Raw genomic sequence first — 22,677 nt, forward strand, 5'->3', positions numbered from 1 at the left:
CCAAACGGGCCTGGACCAGGCCGGCATGATGCCCACCCCTAGTTAGCATGGACTGTGTGAGGCGAAAATTTTGAAAATACTATTGTCATCGTGAAGTAGGAGCCTACATTATTTTTATCTAACCCGGCTAGAAAACAAGCTAATATGCTGCTGTGGCTCGGGTCATGTTCGACTCAAATAGAAGCGACAAGCTGAACATGAATAATAGATAATCCGCCAAGCTTGTTAAATAGTAAAAAATATATTTGACATCATGTAATACAATAAAAAACATTCAATTGAACTATTTAGTTAAGGTTTAGTGGTAAAATCTCATTGTTTTTTCATATAAAGAAGTCAGTTCGAGCTACCAACGGTGGCTCTGCTTGTCTGGTAGGAGCGGCTAGTGCAAGTCACCTTTGTTGGATTGTTGCAGGTTCAAAACCCAATGGGACGTTGTATAACTGGTAGGTGTCTGTCCAACCCCAACTTGCCTTTCTTAAGAAAAGCCAGCTCGGATCTCTTGTCTCGTTTACGAGCCCTATTTACATATAATATAAAAGACATGGCTGGGAGCCTGGGGCCTAGGGTTTTAGGGCTCTTCCATCCCAAAGCCTATCATCATCCCTTCCCATTTCCCTCTCCACCCCGCCCCCCTTCTCCTCTCCTCGTTATCTTTCCCTATCGTCTTTCTCTCTCCTCTGTCGCTCGCCTCTTCCCGACTTCTTCTTCAGTTTTCCTTTAGTTTTAGGGTTTCATCGGTTTGAGGGGTTTCGTCTGTCTATTCCCTCGAGGGTTAAGTTTTTCGTCTTTCTTCGATCGGAGGATGATGCAACCTTCTTCTGTACCCCCTCCGATGGGCCCGCCGCCCTCCATGGACCCCAGTCATCATCAGCAGCAACAGCCTCCTCCTCAACAGCCGCAGCAGTGGATGATGATGCCTCCTCCTCCTCCTCCTTCCTCTGCTCCTCACATGCCTCAGCCCCTTCCGATCCCTCCCCATCCACAGCAGCCCTCCTTCCACCCCCCTCCGGTTCAGGCACCTCCTCCCATGTGGAACCAGCACCCAGTACCGCAGCAGCAGCCACCGCCACTGCCTCAGATGCAACCGCAGCCCCAGACCCAGCCTCAGTATCCTCTTCAGCAGCAGCAGCCGGCCAACACCGATGAGATCCACACCCTTTGGATAGGTGATTTGCCGTACTGGATTGATGAAGGCTACCTCCACGGCTGTTTCGCACACACTGGCGAGGTAATGAAGCGACCTCTTTTCCTCCCACCGTACCGAAGTGAGTGAATCTTTATTTTTCTGTTTCATTCATCTTTTGCGCGTATTGATCCAACCATGAGCGACATTAAATCCCTCTAGCGAGATAGGGATTTCCATTTTCACCATCGATTCAATATCTCGATCTATGTCTCTTTCCAGCATAAGAAATTTTCTAGTCCGAAAATGATCACTCTGGTTGTTTAGCGGCTATATCTATAGTTTCTTCTGTTATTGTGTGTTTCAAGTGCAGAGAACATAGCGCTCGATCTTTTTTTCTTTTGCCATCTATTTCCAGTATCATTTGCCTAATCGACGGTTTGCACTTGTCCTGCATGCAACTAGCGATAAAGCGTGTATCTAGTCGTTATTGTATTTGGCTCTTCATCTTGGATAGAATGAGGGTTCCGACCGACAACATGTTTGTGTGGTGTGCTATCTTATTTGTTTGTTGGTTCTTCCTTTCATTCGTGCATGCATTCTTTGTTGCTTCTTCAACGTCGGACTGTTTCCCTTCAAAGTTCAAATAGTCTTTTTTTTTCCTCTTATACCACATTTCCCTTGCTTTCTCTCTTTTTTGTTTTCCTATTCGTGCAACATTGGGTATTTTTTATGCTATAGCACCGTATGCTTTCTTAGTAGCTTCTGGGGTTATGAGTTTCTTGTGTTCTATTCACGTGGAGGTAGTCCGAAGGGTTGTGGAGGCTCCAGCCTTAGTTGTCAAAAGCTAGGCGCAGCCCCACTGCCTGGGCCACCAAGTTCAAATAGTCTTTTTTTTTCCTCTTATACCACATTTCCCTTGCTTTCTCTCTTTTTTGTTTTCCTATTCGTGCAACATTGGGTATTTTTTATGCTATAGCACCGTATGCTTTCTTAGTAGCTTCTGGGGTTATGAGTTTCTTGTGTTCTATTCACGTGGAGGTAGTCCGAAGGGTTGTGGAGGCTCCAGCCTTAGTTGTCAAAAGCTAGGCGCAGCCCCACTGCCTGGGCCACCAGGTTTGGGTGGTGAGGCCCCATATTGCCGTCTAGGTTTTTTTAGAGCCTAGGCTTTTTTTTTCTTTGAAGACATCATTTGTTTTATTCTTAGAGAGTATTGTTCATTCACATTGTTAGTTGTATGGTTTGTTTATTCAAATTGTTAATTTGTTTGAGCAGGTTAAGGTTAGCCTTTTTAGGGGCTCACCGCCTAGTCCCTATGCCTATCCTATCATTAAACGCCTTTTTAGGGTCTCAAAGCCTAGCGCCTATGACAACTAAGGCTCCGGCCTATCCTATCATCAAACCTTCGATTAGGATTTTCAGTTTGCATGGGTAGAAGCTATTCTGCTGATGTTGTTTGACTGCCAATGTTTTGCACAGTCCTGTATGTCATAAATGTTCTCTGCCTGCGTGTATGCCAGCACCAAGAATGATCGTTTGGTTTATGGAAACAGGTGGTCTCTGTGAAAGTTATCCGGAATAGACAAACTGGGCAGTCAGAAGGCTATGGGTTTATTGAGTTTGTAACTCGTCCAGCTGCTGAAAGAATACTGCAATCTTATAATGGGACAATGATGCCTAACACTGAACAAATGTTTCGTCTGAACTGGGCTTCTTTTGGAGTTGGAGAAAAGCGTCCAGACAGTGGTCCCGACTTTCCTATCTTTGTTGGAGATCTGGCTTCTGATGTGAGTGATTATGTCCTTCAGGAGACCTTCAGGGGCCGTTACAGCTCAGTGAAAGGTGCAAAAGTTGTCACGGATAGGATTACTGGGCGTTCCAAAGGTTATGGATTTGTTAGGTTTGGCGATGAAAGTGAGCAGTTGCGTGCTATGACTGAGATGAATGGTGTGCTTTGCTCCACGAGGCCCATGAGGACTGGCCCTGCAACTACGAAGAAAACTGTGGGTAGTCAGCAGCCTACAAAAGGTATTTGTCAGAAGCATATGATTTCTTTATTTTCTGTCTTTATTCAATATAATTACCTATTTCACAGGACAGATGAGGCTTTCTTGGTATATTGGTTCATTGATGGCCTGTTCTGTTACCTTTTGTTTGTCTCAGTTGCAGTTTGTTTGTGCATCCTTTTTGAAGACTGCTATCTGTGCCTTCTCTGTGCTGTTATTCACTGCTTAGGTCCTTTATTTGATATAAGCTTCTGTTAACATATGTTTGGTGCATCTGATGCAGGCAATTTTTTGATTTTCCAGATACTGAATTTGCTTTGCTTTTGTTGTTTTCACCATTATGCACTTGAAGATAAGCAGAATTTCTTGCTTCAGTATATATACGAAGCCATTTCCTTTCCTTCCTAGTACTTTCCTTTGTGAAGTTGGGCACGTTTAATTGGGTTTGAAGGTTATGAGCACTTATAAAACTCATTGTCTCGAAGCAGGACGCCCAGAGGCTCTATTCACTTAGGGGCCGGCAACTGATTTTGGCAGAAACGCATACCCCTATAGTGCGTGCCCTCGTTTAGGTCAGTTTTCCTGTTTATGTCAATTCTATCCTTTAATTCCGCATTTATGTGGCATTCTGTGCCACATTTGCAATTATTTTTCTTATTACATTTTTTAATGTTTAAACAACTGTCAGTCAAGTTGTTATGTCCATTGGGAACTTAGTTTTTAACTTCTAATAAACTAGTAGTTTGAAGTTTAGTTCCTTTTTACAGCTTTGTTGCATTTGATTCTGAAGGATTTTTCTTTCTCTTTTTCTCCAATGTATAAGTCCCATTCTTGTTTCAAGTGTTCATTCTACTTAATAAAAAACATCTTTTTCTGCGGGTGGTTGTACTGTTTCAGATCTAAGCTTCCCTAATATCTATTGCTCATGGCTATCTGCTTTGTGCATAAGTCATACGTAATGCCAACAATTTTACAGGATAGGTTATTTCTTTCCACCACTCTTAGTTTATTGGTCTCATCTGTTTGACTTTTTTGTTTTCAGCCTTAATTTTTCAGTGCCATCTGATGCTTTGAATTATTATAATTGTGATCAGTTTTTCTCTAATGCATCTTGCTATATTCTATCCTTAGGCACTAGCTATTTTTAGTAGAAGAACCAGTGCCAAGTATGTTTTAAGTGTATTTTATACATGCACAATGTGTCATATGGACACATGCATATCATGAATTCTTATTGGTTTTCTCTGCAGGATGTTTGTAGTTGTAAGGTACTTTAACATCTCATAATTGTTATTGTCTTATTGAGTATGTTTGCCTACTGTGAGTGTGAATCCCTCCCATGGAATCAGGTTAGAATTTTCTACTTTACATCTACTGCAAATGTGAGGAAATCATTTTTCCAAATGATTCTGCCCTTGCATGTTTTGCATCACTTTTCTATGAAAAGGATATTAAACTCTGCAAAAGCAAGATTTCTTAGATTAACTTTTCCAGTTGAAATCTTGAAATGATATCTACAATCTCACTAGACCATGATGCATATCCATGTAGCTGCCATTTCCTTAATATATTGTTATATTTTTACATTACCTTTCTCATAGCAGACTTAAGGTTGTTAGACTCCAGGTCTGACACATGGTGATTGCATTATCATCATAGTTCAAAAGTTGCTTTCATGAGGTGGAAAGGGTTAATGCTCATGAACCACACTAGCGGCAGATAAACTTATCCTACATGAGAGTGATCCCTGAGGATGTGCTTCTTTTTCTGTTTTTTTTTTGCATTGAGCGTGAGCATTTTGCCTGAATTTACTGAACTGCACAAGTGGAGGTGACCAATTTAGTGGGAGGCCTCTTGGTGTAAGCGACCTAAATATAGTTGATATATTTGTTTTCGGAATTGATTTACTTTGAGTTGATACAATTGAAGTTTTGTTCTTTGGCATGAGTTGCTCTCACTGTTGGTGAGGGATAAATGAAAGGACTAGGATTTGGCTTGGATTGGGAACCACTGATTGGGTTTTCAGCACTTTGGTTTAATATTCTGGGTACTTGTGGAGAATGACAGGATGTCATCCCTTTATATGTTGATATTCTTTTACTGAGTTCAATTGTTTCCTTTTTCGACCAAATAAAATTGTTTAGCATATTCTATTTGTTGATGAATCTATTCATTTGGAAGTTTGAATAATTTATATAATCCTAAGTTCTTTAGTTGTGAGGATGACTTGATTTTCTTCAGCAGCCAAATGTTCTACTATTGAATGATATTGAAACATATGTTAATGGTTTTGGCATTTGATGTATGTTTTGTTAAAATATATGGTCATCATATATATGTGTGTGTGTGTGTTTATATATAATGGTTTGTGTAATATATATCTATACATATATATATATTTCTTTGTCCTTTGTAATGTCCATTGGGACATTTTTGCGTTTTCTTTCTTTTTATTTTTATTTTTCATTTAATTAAGGGGTAATAGGGTCCTCTCTTAAAGAGTTGTTATGATCGTTGGGGAGCTCCCAACGATTCTTTTGGGAGCCCCCCTTGGTCCCTATGAGATGTATAAAATTCTATTGCTTTCTTAAGCATTTTCAATATATTATTTGTTATATTTTAAACTCTCTCTCACATTGTTGCGTGTGGTACTTAGCCTTTTGTGGCTTATTGTATTTTGCCCATTAGTGGCTTTTTGTTCAAGTGCTTGTGCTTTCCTTGTAGTCACTTTGTGACATTGTTCTTTGCACTAGTGTTTAATTTCATGGCATCAGAGCCCCTAGGTGTTATTCTTGGGACTCACTCTTATATTATTTTTGTATGCTTGTGTTTTGCACATTTGTTCTTTTCTTCTCTCCTCCCTTTCTTCCATAATGGCCGATAAAGATGCAAAGATTGATCTCTCATTTAAATTGAATGAGACCAACTATAGAATGTGGGTGGTCGCCATGGAAAACAACCTCAAAGTTAAGAAACTTTGAGGATATGTATGTGGCATGTAATGAAATAAGCGGAAGAAACCAAGAATGCTAAAGCATTCACTATGTCCCACACGGACAAGTGCAACAAGCACAAGAGAGAAAATCCACTAAGGGATATACAAAGGGCCTTATAAAAAGGCTACACACATGAAAAATAATATCGCTGTTATTGAAGAGGAGCTCTCAAGAGCAATACACCATACATGGGGGGTTCCCCCTATTTATAAGAAAAGGAGACCAAAGGGGCTCCCAATAGAGTCGTTGGGAGCCCCCAACGGTCACATATGTGACCGTTGGGGCCCCAACGACCACATATGTGACTGTTGGGGGCCCCAACGACTCCATTGTGGGGCCCCTTTTCGGTATCCAAAAAATACAAAAATAAAAATAAAAATAAAAAATGGTGAAATAAAAGAAACAAAATAAGTACCCCTATGGGGTACTTTGTGAAATGACCATAATACCCCTATCGGGCATTATTACATATGTTTTAACACCCCCCCTCAAACTTTACGGGGGAATGACCGAAAGTTTGCCAAGGAGGAACAAGAAGCGAGGAGCAGGCAAGGCTTTGGTGAAGAAATCGGCAAGTTGATATTCTGAAGTGACATATGGCATTGTTACTGTCCCACGAAGATATTCATCACGTACATAATGACAGTCCATTTCAATATGTTTCGTCCTCTCATGGAAAGTGTGGTTGCTGGCAATGTAGATGGCACTTTTGTTATCGCAACAAAGCTTCGAAGCCCCGGTAATTTCGACTCCCATATCTTGAAGAAGACTTCGAAGCCACACCAGCTCCATTGTAGTAGTTGCCATAGCCCTGTATTTTGCTTCAGTAGAAGACAATGAGACTTTCTGCCGTTTCTTGCACCTCCAAGCAATTAGCGAATCTCCTAGGAACACACAAAAGCCAGTAGTTGAGATTCGATCATTTGGGTTTCCTCCCCAGTCAGCATCAGTATAAGCTAGTAAATCTAAGGAAGAGAGTGAGGATAGGAATAGCCCTTTAGTCAAAGTATTTTTAATATATCGAATGATCCGGAGCACAACACTCATATGCACAGATGTAGGAGCATGCTGAAATTGGCTTGTAGAGTGCACAGCATGAGCAATATCGGGCCTGGTGATAGTCAGATAGGTGAGGGAGCCTATGAGTTGCTTGTAGGGCGTAGGATCATCCAGCAGAACTCCATCCTCCAGTCGTAGTTTAGCATTGATAACCTCGGGAGTTTCCACCTTTTTATCATCTGAAATCCCAGATTTGGAACATATGTCTGCAGCAAGCTTCATCTGTGACAATATATACCCTCGAGGAGAGTATGCAACTTCTATACCAAGAAAGTACCTGAGAAAACCCAGATCAGACATATCAAAATTATGTTTTAACATATTTTTAACTTTAAGAATACCGCTTTCATCATTGCCAGTGATGATCATATCATCAACATAAAGCAGAAGGATGATGATACTATTACCTGCATGTTTAACAAAAAGAGCAGTGTCAGTATAACAGGAGCGAAATCCCAATTGTAACATGATAGCACTAAATCTATCATACCAAGCCTCAGGGGCTTGTTTAAGACCATATAAGGCTTTTAATAACCGAAGGGTTTGACCTTGGTTAACACTGATTCCCGGCGGAGGGTCCATATATACTTCTTCATTCAACTGACCATTAAGAAAGGCATTTTTAACATCTAATTGGAATATAGGCCATTTCTTAGATGATGCTACCGCAATTAAAGTTCTAACACTTGTCATGCGAGCCACGGGAGCAAAAGTTTCCTCATAATCGATGCCATATTCTTGTGAGTATCCCTTAGCAACTAATCTAGCTTTATAACGCTCTAGGGAACCATCACTTTTTGTTTTGACTTTGTAGACCCATCGACATCCTATAACTTTCTTATTTGGAGGAAGGTGAACTATTTCCCAAGTTTTAGCTTTATTTAAAGCATCTAGTTCAACTTTCATTGCTTCAACCCAATGAGGTATACTTTTTGCTTGATTATAATGGGAGGGTTCATAGTAAAAATGCAAGGCTATTAGGCAAGCTCTATATTTAGGTGAAAGAGTTTCATATGAGACAAACCTATTAGGTGGAATTGATTCTCTAGAAGAACGCCTAAGGGAGGTTTCTTCTAGGGGTTCATTAAGCCGCAAGAATTTTTCTAAAGCACTAATAGGTTGGGATTCCTCACGCCGAGTGTATACTTGGAGATTGTCACCATTAGTTGGTGATACATCATTATCATGAGAATCATGAGTATTTTCTAAAATTTCCGGATGACTCAAAGAGTCATCATTTGAATCTTCTAAAAGATCATTGATAAACATATAATCAATTTCATTTGATTTTTCCAATATGTCAAATCCATTTTCATCTTCTAAAAAGGTTACATCTTTGGAGACAAATAACTTATTGTTTTTATGATCAAAGCATCTATAGCCTTTTTGATTTTCACCATATCCTAAAAATACACATTCTATTGCTTTAGGTGACAATTTATCTCTTTTATGTAAAAGAACAAAGCATTTACACCCAAAAATCCGAAGACGATTGTAGTCGGGTGTCATATTAAAAAGTTTTTCATAAGGAGAGATATTATTCAATTTTGAAGATGGCATCCTATTGATTAAATAGGTGGAGGTTAACACGGCTTCGGCCCAAAAATTTTTAGGAATATTTTTAGAAATGAGTAAGGATCTAGTGGTTTCCAAAATATGCCTATGTTTTCTTTCCGCTAGACCGTTTTGTTGAGGAGTTCTTGGGCAAGATTTTTGATGACAAATGCCATGTTGTTTTAGATATGATTGAAAATCATTTGATAAGTACTCTCCACCCGAATCAGATCTAAGAATGGATATTTGACTTTGAAATTGATTTTGAATTTTTGCATGGAATTCTTTAAAGAAGTTAAAAACTTCTGATTTAAAGTTAAGAAAATAAATCCATACATATCTAGTATAATCATCAATAAAAGTAACATAATATGAATAACCACCTTTAGATAGAACCAGAGATGGCCCCCAAACATCGGAATGCACCAATTCAAAAGGTCTTGTTGTCACAAAGGATCTAATAGGAAAAGGAGTAGACTTCATTTTGCCAAAAATGCAATCTTTGCAATTGATATCTTTTTCTTTACAAAACTTGTGTCCAAAAGGAAAAAGATACATTTTAGAGTAACTTGGATGTCCAAGCCTTTTATGCCAAGTTTCAATATTTTTGTCTTGGACATAAGTACAAAATGAGGTATTTGGAAGCATTAAATTATCCATAAAATAAAGGTCTCCCTTCCTATGGCCTTGCCCAATCCGCTTCCCTGACCGGAGATCCTGCACAAAGCACCCTTGGGATGAGAACGATATTTCACATCCATGGTCGGCTATTTGAGAAACGGAAAAGAGGTTAAGATTTAATTTTGGAACTATTCTAACTTTTGGAACAAGGAAATTTTGAACATTTTTAGAATCAAGAGTCCCAACACCATTTATTTTGAGAAAAGTTCCATCGGCCGTAGAGACACAAGACATTTTTGAATTGGTGTGCACATTGGTTAATGCATTTTCATGAGGGATCATGTGAAAAGAAGCTCTGGAATCTAAAATCCAAGAGTACGTACCGAGAGGTGATGATGAGGCAATGGCGGCACCGGAGGTGGAAGAAGTGACCTTTAAAATTTGTTGAAGAGCCAAGGAGATTTGTCCAAGAGTATCTTTGAGATCCCCGTTCTTGCCGTCATCTTCTTTGGTGGTGGATTCTTCAACGGAAGCCACCTTTGGCTTGAATGCTCCATTTAGCTTTGGGCAAACTGGTTTAATATGTCCCGGCTCATAACAATGGTGACATATAATCATTTTTCTTCCACCACTCCCTTGCTTACCAAAATGCGGTGGTTTGTATGTTTTAACATGATTGTCGGGTTTAGATACGGCAAGAACTTCCTCTATGCTTTTACCCATGCTATGCCTAGTCTCTTCTTGAGTAATCTCGGCAATAGCTTCTTCTAAGGGAGGAAACGTGGATCTATGGAGAAGTGAGGATCTCACTTGTTCAAATTCGGGACGAAGCCCAAATAAAAATTGAAACAATCTCTCTTGTTCCGTTTGTTTTTGTCTTAGAACCACATCCTCCATAGATACCCATTTAGGCTCTAAAAGAGCCAATTCATCCCACAAAGGATTTAGAGCACTATAGTAATCTTGTATGCTCATGTCTCCTTGTTTTGTGGTTCTTGCTTTTTCTTGCAAGATCCTTTTGGGTAAACATACCCTTCATAAAAAACCAAGCTTCATTTGCCCGGCTGAATTTTGCAATATTTGCACATACCTTAAGTTCGACATTATTCATAAACCATGCTAGGATTTTTGCATGGTTGCTCTCCCAGTCTTCCATTTGATGATTATAATCTTCAATGGCCTTGAGACGAGCATCGCCTTCAAGTGCTTTCTCTTGATCTCCTTCCATCTTTGTGAGCTTAAGTTGGGGTTCCGGAACGGTTTCCATTACATAACCCCAAAGCTTCTTGCCTTTGAGATTATTCTCCATTGCGGATGCCCACATCATGTAATTTTTTCCATTGAGTTTGAATGATAGATCGATCTTGACTTCCATAGCTACACAATGAAGATGTGAGAAAGAAAGGAAGTAGAGAGAGACAAGATTTTACCTTTAGTAGATCTTATGGCTCTGATACCATGTAATGAAATAAGCGGAAGAAACCAAGAATGCTAAAGCATTCACTATGTCCCATACGGACAAGTGCAACAAGCACAAGAGAGAAAATCCACTAAGGGATATACAAAGGGCCTTATAAAAAGGCTACACACATGAAAAATAATATCACTGTTATTGAAGAGGAGCTTTCAAGAGCAATACACCATACATGGGGGGTTCCCCCTATTTATAAGAAAAGGAGACCAAAGGGGCTCCCAATAGAGTCGGTGGGAGCCCCCAACGGTCACATATGTGACCGTTGGGGGCCCCAACGACTCCATTGTGGGGCCCCTTTTCGGTATCCAAAAAATACAAAAATAAAAATAAAAAATGGTGAAATAAAAGAAACAAAATAAGTACCCCTATGGGGTACTTTGTGAAATGACCATAATACCCCTATCGGGTATTATTACATATGTTTTAACATGGCACGATTCCAGAACCTCAATTAAAGCTCACCAAGAAGGAAATAAAGAAAAAGCCTTGAATGAAGCCAAGGCCATTGAAGAATACCAATCCAAATTTGAAGATTGGGAAAGTGTGCATGCCAAAATATTGGCATGGAAATGAAACATGGTTCTTCATGAAAGATATGTATATACTCAAAGGGGCCTTCATAGGCATTTCTTTTTGCAAGAAAAAGTTAGAGGAACCAATCAAGCAGATATGAGTTTTAAAGACTATTATAGTACTTTATCCTCTCTATGGGATGAACTTGCTCTCCTTGAACCTCAATGTGAAGGAAGTGTTATTGTTATGAGGCAAGAGCAAATCGTGAGAGAGATTTTTTCAATCCATTCATGGGCTTCAATTTGAATTTGAGCAACTAAAAGAATCCCTTCTTCATAGGGCTTCTACTCTCGATTGGCTCTTAGAAAATATATTGATGAAGTTCAGTATTTAAACCAGAAAATAATGACTTATAAACCTCATTTTTAAAAAAATAGCTATAACAATGATAGATGAAGAAAAATTGTTTGTCATCATTGTAATGAACCGGGACATCTTAGACCTGATTGTCCTAAGCTTAAAAATGTGGCATTGGAGACAACTCAATCCATTCAAGTGAAGAACCAAAAAGGGGATGGAGACATCAAGGACTCCATTGCTCAACTTACGGAAGCTCAAATAATTTATGGGAAACAACTCTTCCACACCTACTTTCGATGGTGCAATTACATCAACTCCTAGTATGTTTTTTTGGATTCTTGATTCATGTGCTTCCTTCCATATCACACCAAATGCATCTCTTTTATCCAAACTAAGCTTTAATTCTTTTAAATCATTTGTTTCCACGGTCGATGGTATATCTTTAGATGTTAAAGGAATAAAAAACCTTGAATTTTTTTTAAGCAAAGACAAATCTTTATGTTCTAAAAATTAAAATTATTCCAAAACTCAATTTAAATCTTTTTTTGGTTTTTCAAATAACCGATCTTGGTTGTAGTGTCTCTTTTTCACCTACAAATTGCTATTTGTAGGATCTCCGGTTCGTGATGTGGATTGGGCAAGGCCATAGAAGAGGAGACATGGATTTTTTGTCTTTACCATTTAAATCATTTTGTAATCATGTTCAATCTAAAGATGTTCTCACTTGGTATAAAAGACTTGGCCATTGTAGTGTCTCTAAGTTGTATCTTTTTCCTTTCTTAGAAAAAAATTGTAATGAAAAGAAATTTACGTGCAATTATTGTATTCTTGAAAAAATGCATTAGCTTCCTTTTCAACATAACATCTTCATTTCTAAAAGACTTTGAGTTAGTTAGTTCAGATTATGAGGACGGACACCTGTCATGTCTAAAGAAGGATATTCATATTATGTTGTTTTTATTGATGATTTCACTAGATACACTTCGGTTTACTTTCTTATACCAATCTGATGTTTTCTCTATTTTTAAAGAATTTCATATCCTTATTCAAAATCAATTTCAAAATAATATAGCTATTTTTAGATTCGATTCCAGAGGAGAATACATGTCAAATGAATTTTAAAATTACCTTAAACAAAATAGCATTATTCATCAAAGATCTTGTCTCGAAACTCCCAAACAAAATGTCTTTGCCGACAGAAATCATAAGCATCTTATTGAAACCACAAAAACTCTTCTTATTTCTAAAAATGTTCCAAAGAATTTTTGGGTTGAAGTTGTTATTTCCGCAATATATCTTATAAATAGGGTGCCATCCTCATCTCTAAAAAATATTTTTGTCTTTGAAAAATTATTTAGAATTTTTTGTTGCAAATGCTTTGTTCTTTTTCAAGAACAATATGAACTTTCACTAAAAGCTCTTGAATGTGCTTTTATTGGCTATGGTGAAAATCATAAGGGATATAGGTGTCATGATATTAAAAATAACAAACTTTATATTTCAAGAAATGTGGCTTTTCTTGAGAACCAAAATGGATTTGAAAATAAAAACCCCAAGGAAGATGTTGATTATCCTTTTCTATTTGACTTATTACCTAGAAATGAGTCTAAAATTTCCAATGATACTATTGTGATGATAAAAATGTTTATGATAACAATTACCATCAAAATGATGATTCTCCTAATGAAAATCCTAATGATATCTATGTGTATACTTCGTGTGAGGGAATTGAGCATCAAAATACTTGACATGTATTCATAAAATCTTTTCTTAGAAGTCCAATTTTAGAGGAATCCCTACCTAGACGATCCTCTAGGAGTAGTAGACTTCAAAAATTTGTCATATGATACATTTTCTCCAAATTATAGAACCTTTTTAATGATGATCCATTCCTATAATGAACCCTTCAACTTTAAAGAAGTAACATTCACATTTGATAGATGCTATGAAACTAGAATTAAAGGCACTCAACAAAGCTACCACTTGAAAAATTGTAAGTATTCATTTTGGAAAAAAGGCTATTGGGTGTAGATGAGTTTATAAAGTCAAAACTAAAAGTGATAGGTCATTGAAAAGATATATAGCTAGGTTAGTTGCTAAGGGGGGGGGGTATGCACAAAAATATGAAATTGATTATGAGGTGACTTTTGCTTCAGTTGCTATGATGACTAGTGTAAGAACCTTAATGACCTTAGCATCTATCAAACAATGACCTATCTACCAATTAGATATCAAGAATGTTTTTTTAAATGAGGATCTTTGTGAAGAAGTCTATATGGATCCTCTCCTAAGTCTTGAGATAGGGAAAGGAAAAACCCTTAAGCATAATAAAGCTCTTTATGGTCTTAAACAAGCTCAAAAAGCTTGGTATGACCACTTTAGCAAAGTGGTTCTTGATAGTGGATTTAGTTCTTGTTATTACTGATATTGCTCTTTTTGTTAAGAATGCAAGGGACCACATAACTATCTTGCTGTGTCACATAGGTTCAGGTGCGGGTGCAGTGATACAACATTTTAAAAAAAACTTGGGTGTGGGCGTGCGGGAGGGTATATATTTATATGAAATCTCGGACAAACTTGGCTCTGTATGCCCAGATTGATTCAAACCTAGGTTTACTTTGACCAGGTCTGAATCCGACTAGTCAAAGCAAACCCAACGGACCCAAGTCCAATTCAGTCCTAGGTCTGCTTTAACCCAAGACTGTCTGGCTTGGGTCAGAATAGGTCCAGGTCCAATTTAGATGTGGGTTGCTTTTCGTGAGCATGATGATGGCAAATGGAACTTATCAAGATTGTGGAAATGAAATGAAAGCTCAGATATGGGAGAAGCAAAGGGTGTAAATTTCAACAAAAGTGAACCCTTCTTTTCCCGCCCTTCACAGCAAAAATATTAAAAAAAAAGAAATCCGAGGATCCAATTGTTATCGATTTAAATTTCAAAAAGAAAAAACACTAGAAAGGCAAGTTACAACTGGTTGAAGATGACAAGTGTCATAGTTGATGTGACAATACAAGGGTCACTTGTCTTCCTTTAAAACTTTTTTTTTGAGATTTGAGATAACTCTCTATATTCCTGAATTTACGACTTCGTCATTCTCGCAATCTTCGAACATCGCTCTTGTTCTTTGGGTTTGACCCTCTCTCTTTGTTGATCCATTTTCTTTGCTTTTTTGGTGATATTTAAAATATCTATTTATTTGGGTCGATAGCGATTCAAGATTGAGAGGGAAAAATCTTGGAGGAGGAGGAGGACCCTAGCCCTCCTGCACCATGTCGCGTTGACGCGGGTGCAAGGGCCCTTTTGTCGAGTTCCTGTGACAATTATCTTGCTATTGTATGTTGATGATATGATGAGGATGATAAAAGGGGCTTTGAATCTATTAAAAATGTTCTTAAAAATATTTTTGACATGTTTGATCTTGGATATCTAAGGTATTTTTTGGGTATTGAAGTTGCATATTCTCTTAGAGGATATGTTCTTTCTCAAATGAAGCTTGCATCAGATATTATCGTCAAATTTGGATTAACTGGTGAAAAGGTGGAGACTCCAGAAGTAATAAATGCCAAGATGAAAGCTAATGATGGAACTCTTTTAGAAGATCTTACTCCTTATCGTCAGTCGATTGGATCGCTTACATATTTATCTATTATCAGACTGACATTGCTTCATGCTGTTCAAAGTGCAAGTCGGTTTCAAATGCCCCTATTACTATTCACATGGCTGTTGTCATGCGAATTATGAGATATCTGAAGAAAACAATAACGAAATGATTATTCTTATCTTCTTCATCTCCAAATTTAATTGTATATACTGATTTTGTTTGGATTGGTACCACCGTGTTTTTCTTGGAGATTTAGAAACAACAAAAGGTGTCACTATCTTTCACTGAAGCCGAGTATAGGGCGATGACCACAACTTCAACTTAATTTGTCTGGTTAAGAAGTTTGCTCAAAGATATGGGAGTCATCATCTCTATTCCTTCAAAGCTATGTTGCGATAACAAAAGTGCAATCTATATTGCCAATCATCACACCTTTCATAACGAACAAAGTACATTGACATGGACTGTCATTATTTTTTAGATGATTTTTTGCGGGTTTTTACCAAATCTTTGTCATCCTCCGGGTTCTCCTTTCTTCTAAGCAAACTTTTGGTGATCTCACTAGGGGTGGCAATTTCTGACACGACCTGCCAACCCGACCCGCCAACCCGCCTCTTAGGCGGGTTCGGGTTGGGCTTAAGCCAACCCGTTTAATAAACGGGTCGACCCGTGTAACCCGTTTATTAAACAGGTCGGGTTCGGGTTGGGGGTATGCCAACCCGCCAACCCGGCTGACGCGTTTAATAAACGGGTTAGGCGGGTGGGTCAACCCGACCCGCCAACCCGTCTGCCCGACCCGTCTGCCCGACCTGTCAACCCGACCCGCGAACCTGAAAACCCGTTTACCCGACCCAACCCATTTATTAAATGGGTTGGCGGGTCGTGTCGGGTTACCCATTTATTAAACGGGTCGGGTTCGTGTTTGCCACAGCCAACCCGTTTAATAAACGGGTCGGGTTCGGGTTGAGGTATGCTGACCCGCCAACCCGACCCGATTGCCACCCCTAGATCTCACTATCACTTTGAGGGAGGGTATTAAAATATATGGTCATCATATATTTCATGGAATGCATAAACACACACACACCATATATATATTACGTTTTGTGTAATATATATCTATGCATATATAGTTTTATGTCTTTTGTAATGCCCATTAAGGGCAATTTAGTCTTTTCCTTGTCATGTAAATAGACACGTCCACTAGGGAGATTTTTTTATTTTTTTATTTTATTTCCCTTTTTCTTTTTCATTTAATTAAGGCATAAAAGGGTCCTCTCTTAAAGAGTCTTTTTCAATGACTCTTTTGGGAGCCCCCCCCCCCCCATGAGATGTATATATACAGGCCTTTGCTCCCTTTATTCCTAATGCTTTTTTAAGTATTTTCAATATATTCTTTATTATATTTTAAACTCTCTCTCTCACATTGTGTGTGTGGTGCCCAGCCCTTTGTGGCTTATTGTATTTTGCCCACTAGTGGCAGTGCTTGTCAAGGTTGTTAAATGCGATGAGGCGAAGCGAGGCGTTGAGCCTGCGCTTCGCCTCTGAGGCGTACGCCTCTCACAACTGGTATGGAAGTGAAGCGGTGGGAGGGGAGGCAGGGAGTGGCGGAGGAGCAGTTGGCCGGCACGTGGCGGTGGATCCACCGGCACGTGGCGGTGGATCCACCGACACTTGGGGTTAGCACAACCGACGAATCGGGCGGAGGAGGAAGACTTGGGGATGAAGGAGGGGGTTCTGGAGGTTGATGAGGGGCAATTTGCGCATCACAGCACGCCTCAGTACCTTGAGCGTGCGCCTCGCCTCTGAGGCGTACACTTCAGGTACTGAGGCGTACACCTCTCACAACACTGGTGCTTGTGCATTCCTTGTAGTCATTTTGTGACATTGTTCTTCGCACAAGTGTTTTATTTCATGTTTATCGGTTATCACCTGCAATCAAACTGCTAACAATAGTTATATGTAGCATTTGATGCGCTGATTGCATTTTCATCATTTATCTGGAAATGCCTAAATAAGCATTTCAACCCTCCATGTTCGTGCATCTCTCAAGTTTTCTGAAACCAATGCATTTTTTAATGATCTCCTCTCCTTCAAGACCAGCCATTTGCTTTGCCACCATAATACTGGAACCATCATTGTCCATTATATGATTTACTGATCTCCCTACCATTGACAAAACACTTATCACCATTGACAAAAGATGATTTCAGCAAGTGCATCATGCTTTACTGGTGCCTGTTTTCATGTAGTGTGAAGGGGCATCATGTTGCCATCAGCTACCGCATTTTTCGTGGTCATCACCACCACATACAAACCATCAACATCTCCACAAAATTCATATTAATGTCTGGTGATGATAGAGGCACATGATGGTGATGGTGAATAGTAATAACAGTGATGATACATCATTTTTGTTGATTGATTCCATCATGCTTGAATGTAACAAGGAAGCAGGACGTCCTGTTGATTTCATCATGTCTGTAGTGTGATATGTACTGTTAGGAATACATTTTTTGGGATATGTTTGTAATTTCATAAGTTTATTTGCGTTATATTGTATTAAGGGTAGTTTGGTAAATCACAAAAATCCTAATATAACTGCAGCACTATATATTCATCAGTCACTGATATCACCAATAATTTGAAAATATTGTGATATTATTGGCTATTTCAAGGTAGCCGATAATATCGGGAATATATCACGATATTTTCAAAATATCGCTAGAAACAAAATATCACAATATTTTTTTAGAACATTTATTTTTTTATATTAAGTTTATATTTCCTATTTTTTTCTTCTTTTATATTTTAGAACCTTTATAACATGTTTCTTTATATTTTTGAAAGAAAAATAATCACAACTTATTATTTTCTTAGCTTTTTTGTTGTTATTTATATTTTTTTTTTGAAAAATTTGAACTCCCAAGATTTTCCCTAGATATTCCCGAGATATATCAACTTTTGAAAATCTCTCCGAAAAGTACCCTAGCTTAGAAATTACCTTTAACGATATAGGTGACTATGATATTCATAAGGATGTGCAGCTGTCCCAGAAAGAGGAAATCGAATATACAGATCAGCTTATTGTCGTTCTTTTCTCCTTTTTTTATCATGTGCGCTTCCATTGATCAACCTATTATGTACAACACGTCACACCATGATCCACTTCCTGTGTTCAGTTCAAATATATGGTGAATAGGTACCAAGCTTCTAAATTTTGGGTTGCAGATGGTTCTGTTCAAAGTCAAGGTTGGATATGACATCTGCAAGTTAGATAAGATTGGTCACTGTCTTACAATTGATTCTGTATGAATGTTCTCAGGGGTATCATCGATAATTATCTTTATGACATTGTCACCCATGTTCGCTTGTTGCAGGCTAGTGGTGACACATATAGGACACATATCTTGAAGGATTATTTTTATTGTGCTTTCACATTCATCTGCTATAGGGCACCAGAGAAACTCATCAGGGCACACATTGGGCACTACGATCAGCACTGAGAGTCCTGTGGTCTAGGCCTATTGACTACAAGGCTACATTTTTCTGTACAAAGAAATAAATTAGGAACTTGTGGAGCAGTGTATAATAGATAACTTGTTCTCTTCATCACCAAGTCAGGTATAGGCTGATTGGAAATTTGGTTTAATAGGCTCAAGCAAACTAGCAGTGTCTATATGCACAAGTTCATGCGAGCTTGTGGAGTATCATAAAGTCTTAGTCATTATTTCTTGAACACGTTTGTTATATTGCTTGTGTTTGCTTTAGATAATGCTATGCCTTTAATTGGGGACAACTTGGTTATATGTTATTACTGATTTTTTTTCGTGTGCAAGGATATTTGTCTTTTTGCTGGAATCTGTTGAAAGTACTTGTGAGAGTGAATTTATAAAGAAGAGCTACACATGATGTTGATCATGCCTTGTCATTTGTCTTTATTATAGAAATATGATGAATTGAACTGCTTCACATGTTTGCTAGTTGCTTTTTAGAAAATAATGATGCATCAAACTGTGGAGGATAAAATTGATTTTCAAGAATGATTTATGGACGAAGCTTGGCGCAGGTTTATTTTGATGAAACAAACCTAGTAATTCTTAGTAGATCTTGCTTGTGCATTCATTTTTTATTTTCCACCTTTGTATTTTGTAAGTGTTATTCAATCTTTATGCTATTTTAATGCCATAGCTATTTGAAGTGTACCATCAGCTTCTCTGTTGTCTATGACTGCAGTGCACCCCAGAGTAATGAAAAAAAAAGAGCGACTTGATGCTCCTATTCAAAAGGAAAAGAAAATATCAGTTTTTTTAGACGTTTGTTTTCAATGTTTGTCTGGCCATTGAGGGGCCCAAGCATCATATCTGTCCTCAGACCTTTTATCTTGAAAGTGGTTTATCTGATGGATAGTAACTATGTTTTGCAGCAGCATAATCAGTTCATTTTTTCTGTTTTGGTTCTTTTGATATGCATGTTTGTTTTTTGACATGTCTGCTATGTAATGTCTTTTCACTGTTTACAGTCAATTTTTTTCAATACACTCCAGATGTGCTTGGATTATTTTCATTTATTGCTCTTGTCCATATTTTTCCAGCTCCGTATCAGTCTAATCCTCAATCAACTCAGTCTGAGAATGATCCAAATAATACTACTGTGAGTATGCATTTGACCTTTGTAGAGAAGGCGAGATGGTGCATTGTGCTAACTGCTTTTGGTTTCTGAGTGTAGATATTTGTTGGTGGTTTGGATCCAAATGTCACTGATGATCTTTTGAGACAAGTATTTGGTCAGTTCGGGGAGTTAGAACATGTGAAGATACCTGTGGGAAAACGCTGTGGATTCGTTCAGTTTGCTAACAGGTTTGTGGCGCTTTCTGCTTCATGCTTCATGGGACATTAGTGTTTCCTTGATTTCAAGTTGATGTGTTCTATCAAAGTTGTGACTATGTTTTGGTATTGAAGTGCTTATTTCATTTGCACTGTATGCTGTGCATTGAGTTCCAGATGGCAAGTACTATCTGTGTTTAGGATTTGGATTGATTTTGTGTCCAGTATATTATTTGCTGTCTTCCTGTTGATTTATATGCTTGTCTTGAAAAAAACCGCAGGGCTTGTGCCGAGGAGGCTTTGTTAATGCTGCATGGTACTCAATTGGGCCAGCAAGCAATTCGACTCTCGTGGGGACGTAGTCCTTCCAACAAACAGGTAATTAATTAATTTGTCCTGAAAATTGAGGAAAATATTATCCAGAACTTTATGTTGGAGTTCAAGTTTATAACTTGTGATAAAAACTGACATTGCTGAAGGACCCACCTACTGGATTGGTTCAGCCGCAGCCAGATCCAAATCAATGGAATGGTGGTTATTACGGTTATGCTCAGGGATATGAAGCCTATGGATATGTTCCACCTCCTCAAGACCCTAATATGTATGCCTATGGAAGCTATCCTGGATATGGAAACTATCCTCAGCAACAGGTAAAATCAGTTGGAAGATATAATTTTTGCCGCCATATTTTGTTTTGGGTAGAAAAAATGCTGCTGTTGAGATCCTCTTAATGGTTGCATCTTCATAGTCGTTTATGTTAATATTGCAGTTTATTGGCAAGACAATTTGTGGAAAAAATAAGAAATAATCTCTTTGGACAAGTTTTTGTAATTTAAAGAAAATTAAAGTACTGAAGGCACAGGAAAAAAAGAAAACCCTTCAAAAATGGAACAGGAAAAAATCATCTGTGATCCCGAGTGCTGATAACTGTCTGCTATGATCAGTTAAGTTAAAGACCAGAATCTTCTCCACCTTTTCTCTATTAGCTCCAAATGTACCCTTGATTTTTTATAACTGGTTGCAACTTGCATGTAACATGATGGGAACCTGAATCTTGTGTTATATTATTGGCCAATGTATCGCTATTTACTAATGAAGGGCTCTGCTTTTATTAAAACCACGACACCTAGAGTTGGTGAAGTTTCACATTTATTTTCTGGCACATTTTTTTCCTGTTAATCCCAAACTGTACACGAATATTGAGTTACAGGCGTTTTGAAAGCATCATGATATTTTTACTGTTGATATCATTTTCCAATATCTTGTAGAAGTGGTTATATTTGTATGATATTGGTGCTATTTGTGACTATTTTCTTGTCATCCATTTATTGGCTGGTTTGGTTTATTCATTCCACCAATAAGTAATGGTGTATCTAATTGTGGGTGGGGGAGGGGGGGGGGTAGTTTTCTCTTTGAGGCTTGAGCTTGGTCATTATCACGTCTGCTTGAATCGTCTCCCTCCCCTTCTGCGCAGTGTCATTCAAGGTCAAAGGACGGTGTTCAGATTCTTTTATTAGCGAATGACGTGTTATTCTAACCCGATCTTACTTGCTGCCCATGTTTCTTGGCTTAAGCTGGTATATCAAAAAAGTTTTACACTACTGTTGGTCTGATGTGGTTTCATGTGAGTTCCTTTTCTTTATGTTTGCAGTGAGTTAAGGAGGCACGGAGATGTTCCAACTGGCAATTTTTGCTCTCTATCTTCAGATACTGCAACTGCATGTTTTTTTTAACTTGCGAGGGATTTCTTCCCACATGTAACCTCAAGACAAGTTTTCGCTGCTGTTCTTTTCTTTAAAGGGATGGATCGGTTACATCTTGCACCATCTTGTGACTGACATGGGACTCGTACCTAAACGCTGGATATTTCGTGTGGTTTTATATGATACTGGATTTTGATTTCCAATTCTGCAATGAACAGAATGAGCTAATCTCTTTCATGAATCTGGGTTGTTGTTAGTTTCTGTGAGTTGTGATTTACCTTCATCTTATTCTACTTCAATCACCTCCTGGGAACGGAAGCAGATCAGGTCATGCTGAAAATGAGCGTTTTTGCTCATGCGGACATCGTGGCCACCTGTTTGCATTTTGGATGAATGACACGTGGTTTTGTTGAGTTTTGAGCTTTTTAAAATGCAAATCAGATGGCCACGATGTCAGCATGAGCAAAAGCTCTCATTTTCAGCATGACCTGATCTGCTTCCCCTGGGAACGGGGATTATGTTTGTGTTTCGCTGCTTGGTGAAAGTTTTCATGCCAATTTGGTTAAGAGGATAGTTTATAATTGTGAGAGTTAACTTTCACTGCCTGATATGTCTATTATCAGTTTAAGGTGATACAGCTACTCTTTTCTCTGGATCAACTTGACGCTTGTTGATATCTATGATTCTCTTGTGCTTGTTTCTAATTCAAACAAGTCTTGGAATTCGAAAGTAGGGAGTACATGTGACAAGCTGGACATTCGACTGTAACCTAACTGTTTGCGGATTCCTCGTGCTGTGCACGAGAGAATAGAGACCGGACTGGGCGGATTTGATTGG

The 22,677-nt window shown here is 38.4% G+C and overlaps 1 protein-coding gene across 2 annotated transcripts; it reads left to right on the plus strand.

The window, feature by feature from the left end:
* Nucleotides 1–554: 554 nt before the first annotated feature.
* On the plus strand, nt 555–22,081 carry LOC149844348 (polyadenylate-binding protein RBP45-like). 2 transcript variants are annotated; one of them, XM_089994275.1, is made up of 7 exons: nt 555–1,231; nt 2,680–3,154; nt 19,906–19,964; nt 20,040–20,170; nt 20,419–20,515; nt 20,641–20,787; nt 21,789–22,081. In XM_089994275.1, the coding sequence occupies exons 1-7, from the start codon at nt 806–808 to the stop codon at nt 21,789–21,791; spliced, it is 1,338 nt and encodes a 445-aa protein (XP_089850401.1). In that variant the 5' UTR covers nt 555–805; the 3' UTR covers nt 21,792–22,081. The 2 variants fall into 2 exon arrangements, with proteins under 2 accessions (XP_089850401.1, XP_089850397.1); XM_089994271.1 differs by having other exon boundaries at nt 557–1,231; nt 20,617–20,787.
* Nucleotides 22,082–22,677: the final 596 nt, after the last annotated feature.

This window comes from Nuphar pumila, chromosome 2 (assembly GCF_984573655.1).
Source record: "Nuphar pumila chromosome 2, dmNupPumi1.hap1.1, whole genome shotgun sequence".
Lineage (NCBI taxonomy): Eukaryota > Viridiplantae > Streptophyta > Magnoliopsida > Nymphaeales > Nymphaeaceae > Nuphar > Nuphar pumila.

Coding starts and splice junctions, on each gene's coding strand:
- LOC149844348 (XM_089994271.1), top strand. CDS start 806: ATGATGCAACCTTCTTCTGTACCCCCTCCGATGGGCCCGCCGCCCTCC. Junction 1,232..2,679: donor GTTTCGCACACACTGGCGAG/GTAATGAAGCGA, acceptor TTATGGAAACAG/GTGGTCTCTGTGAAAGTTAT. Junction 20,171..20,418: donor TTCGTTCAGTTTGCTAACAG/GTTTGTGGCGCT, acceptor AAAAAACCGCAG/GGCTTGTGCCGAGGAGGCTT.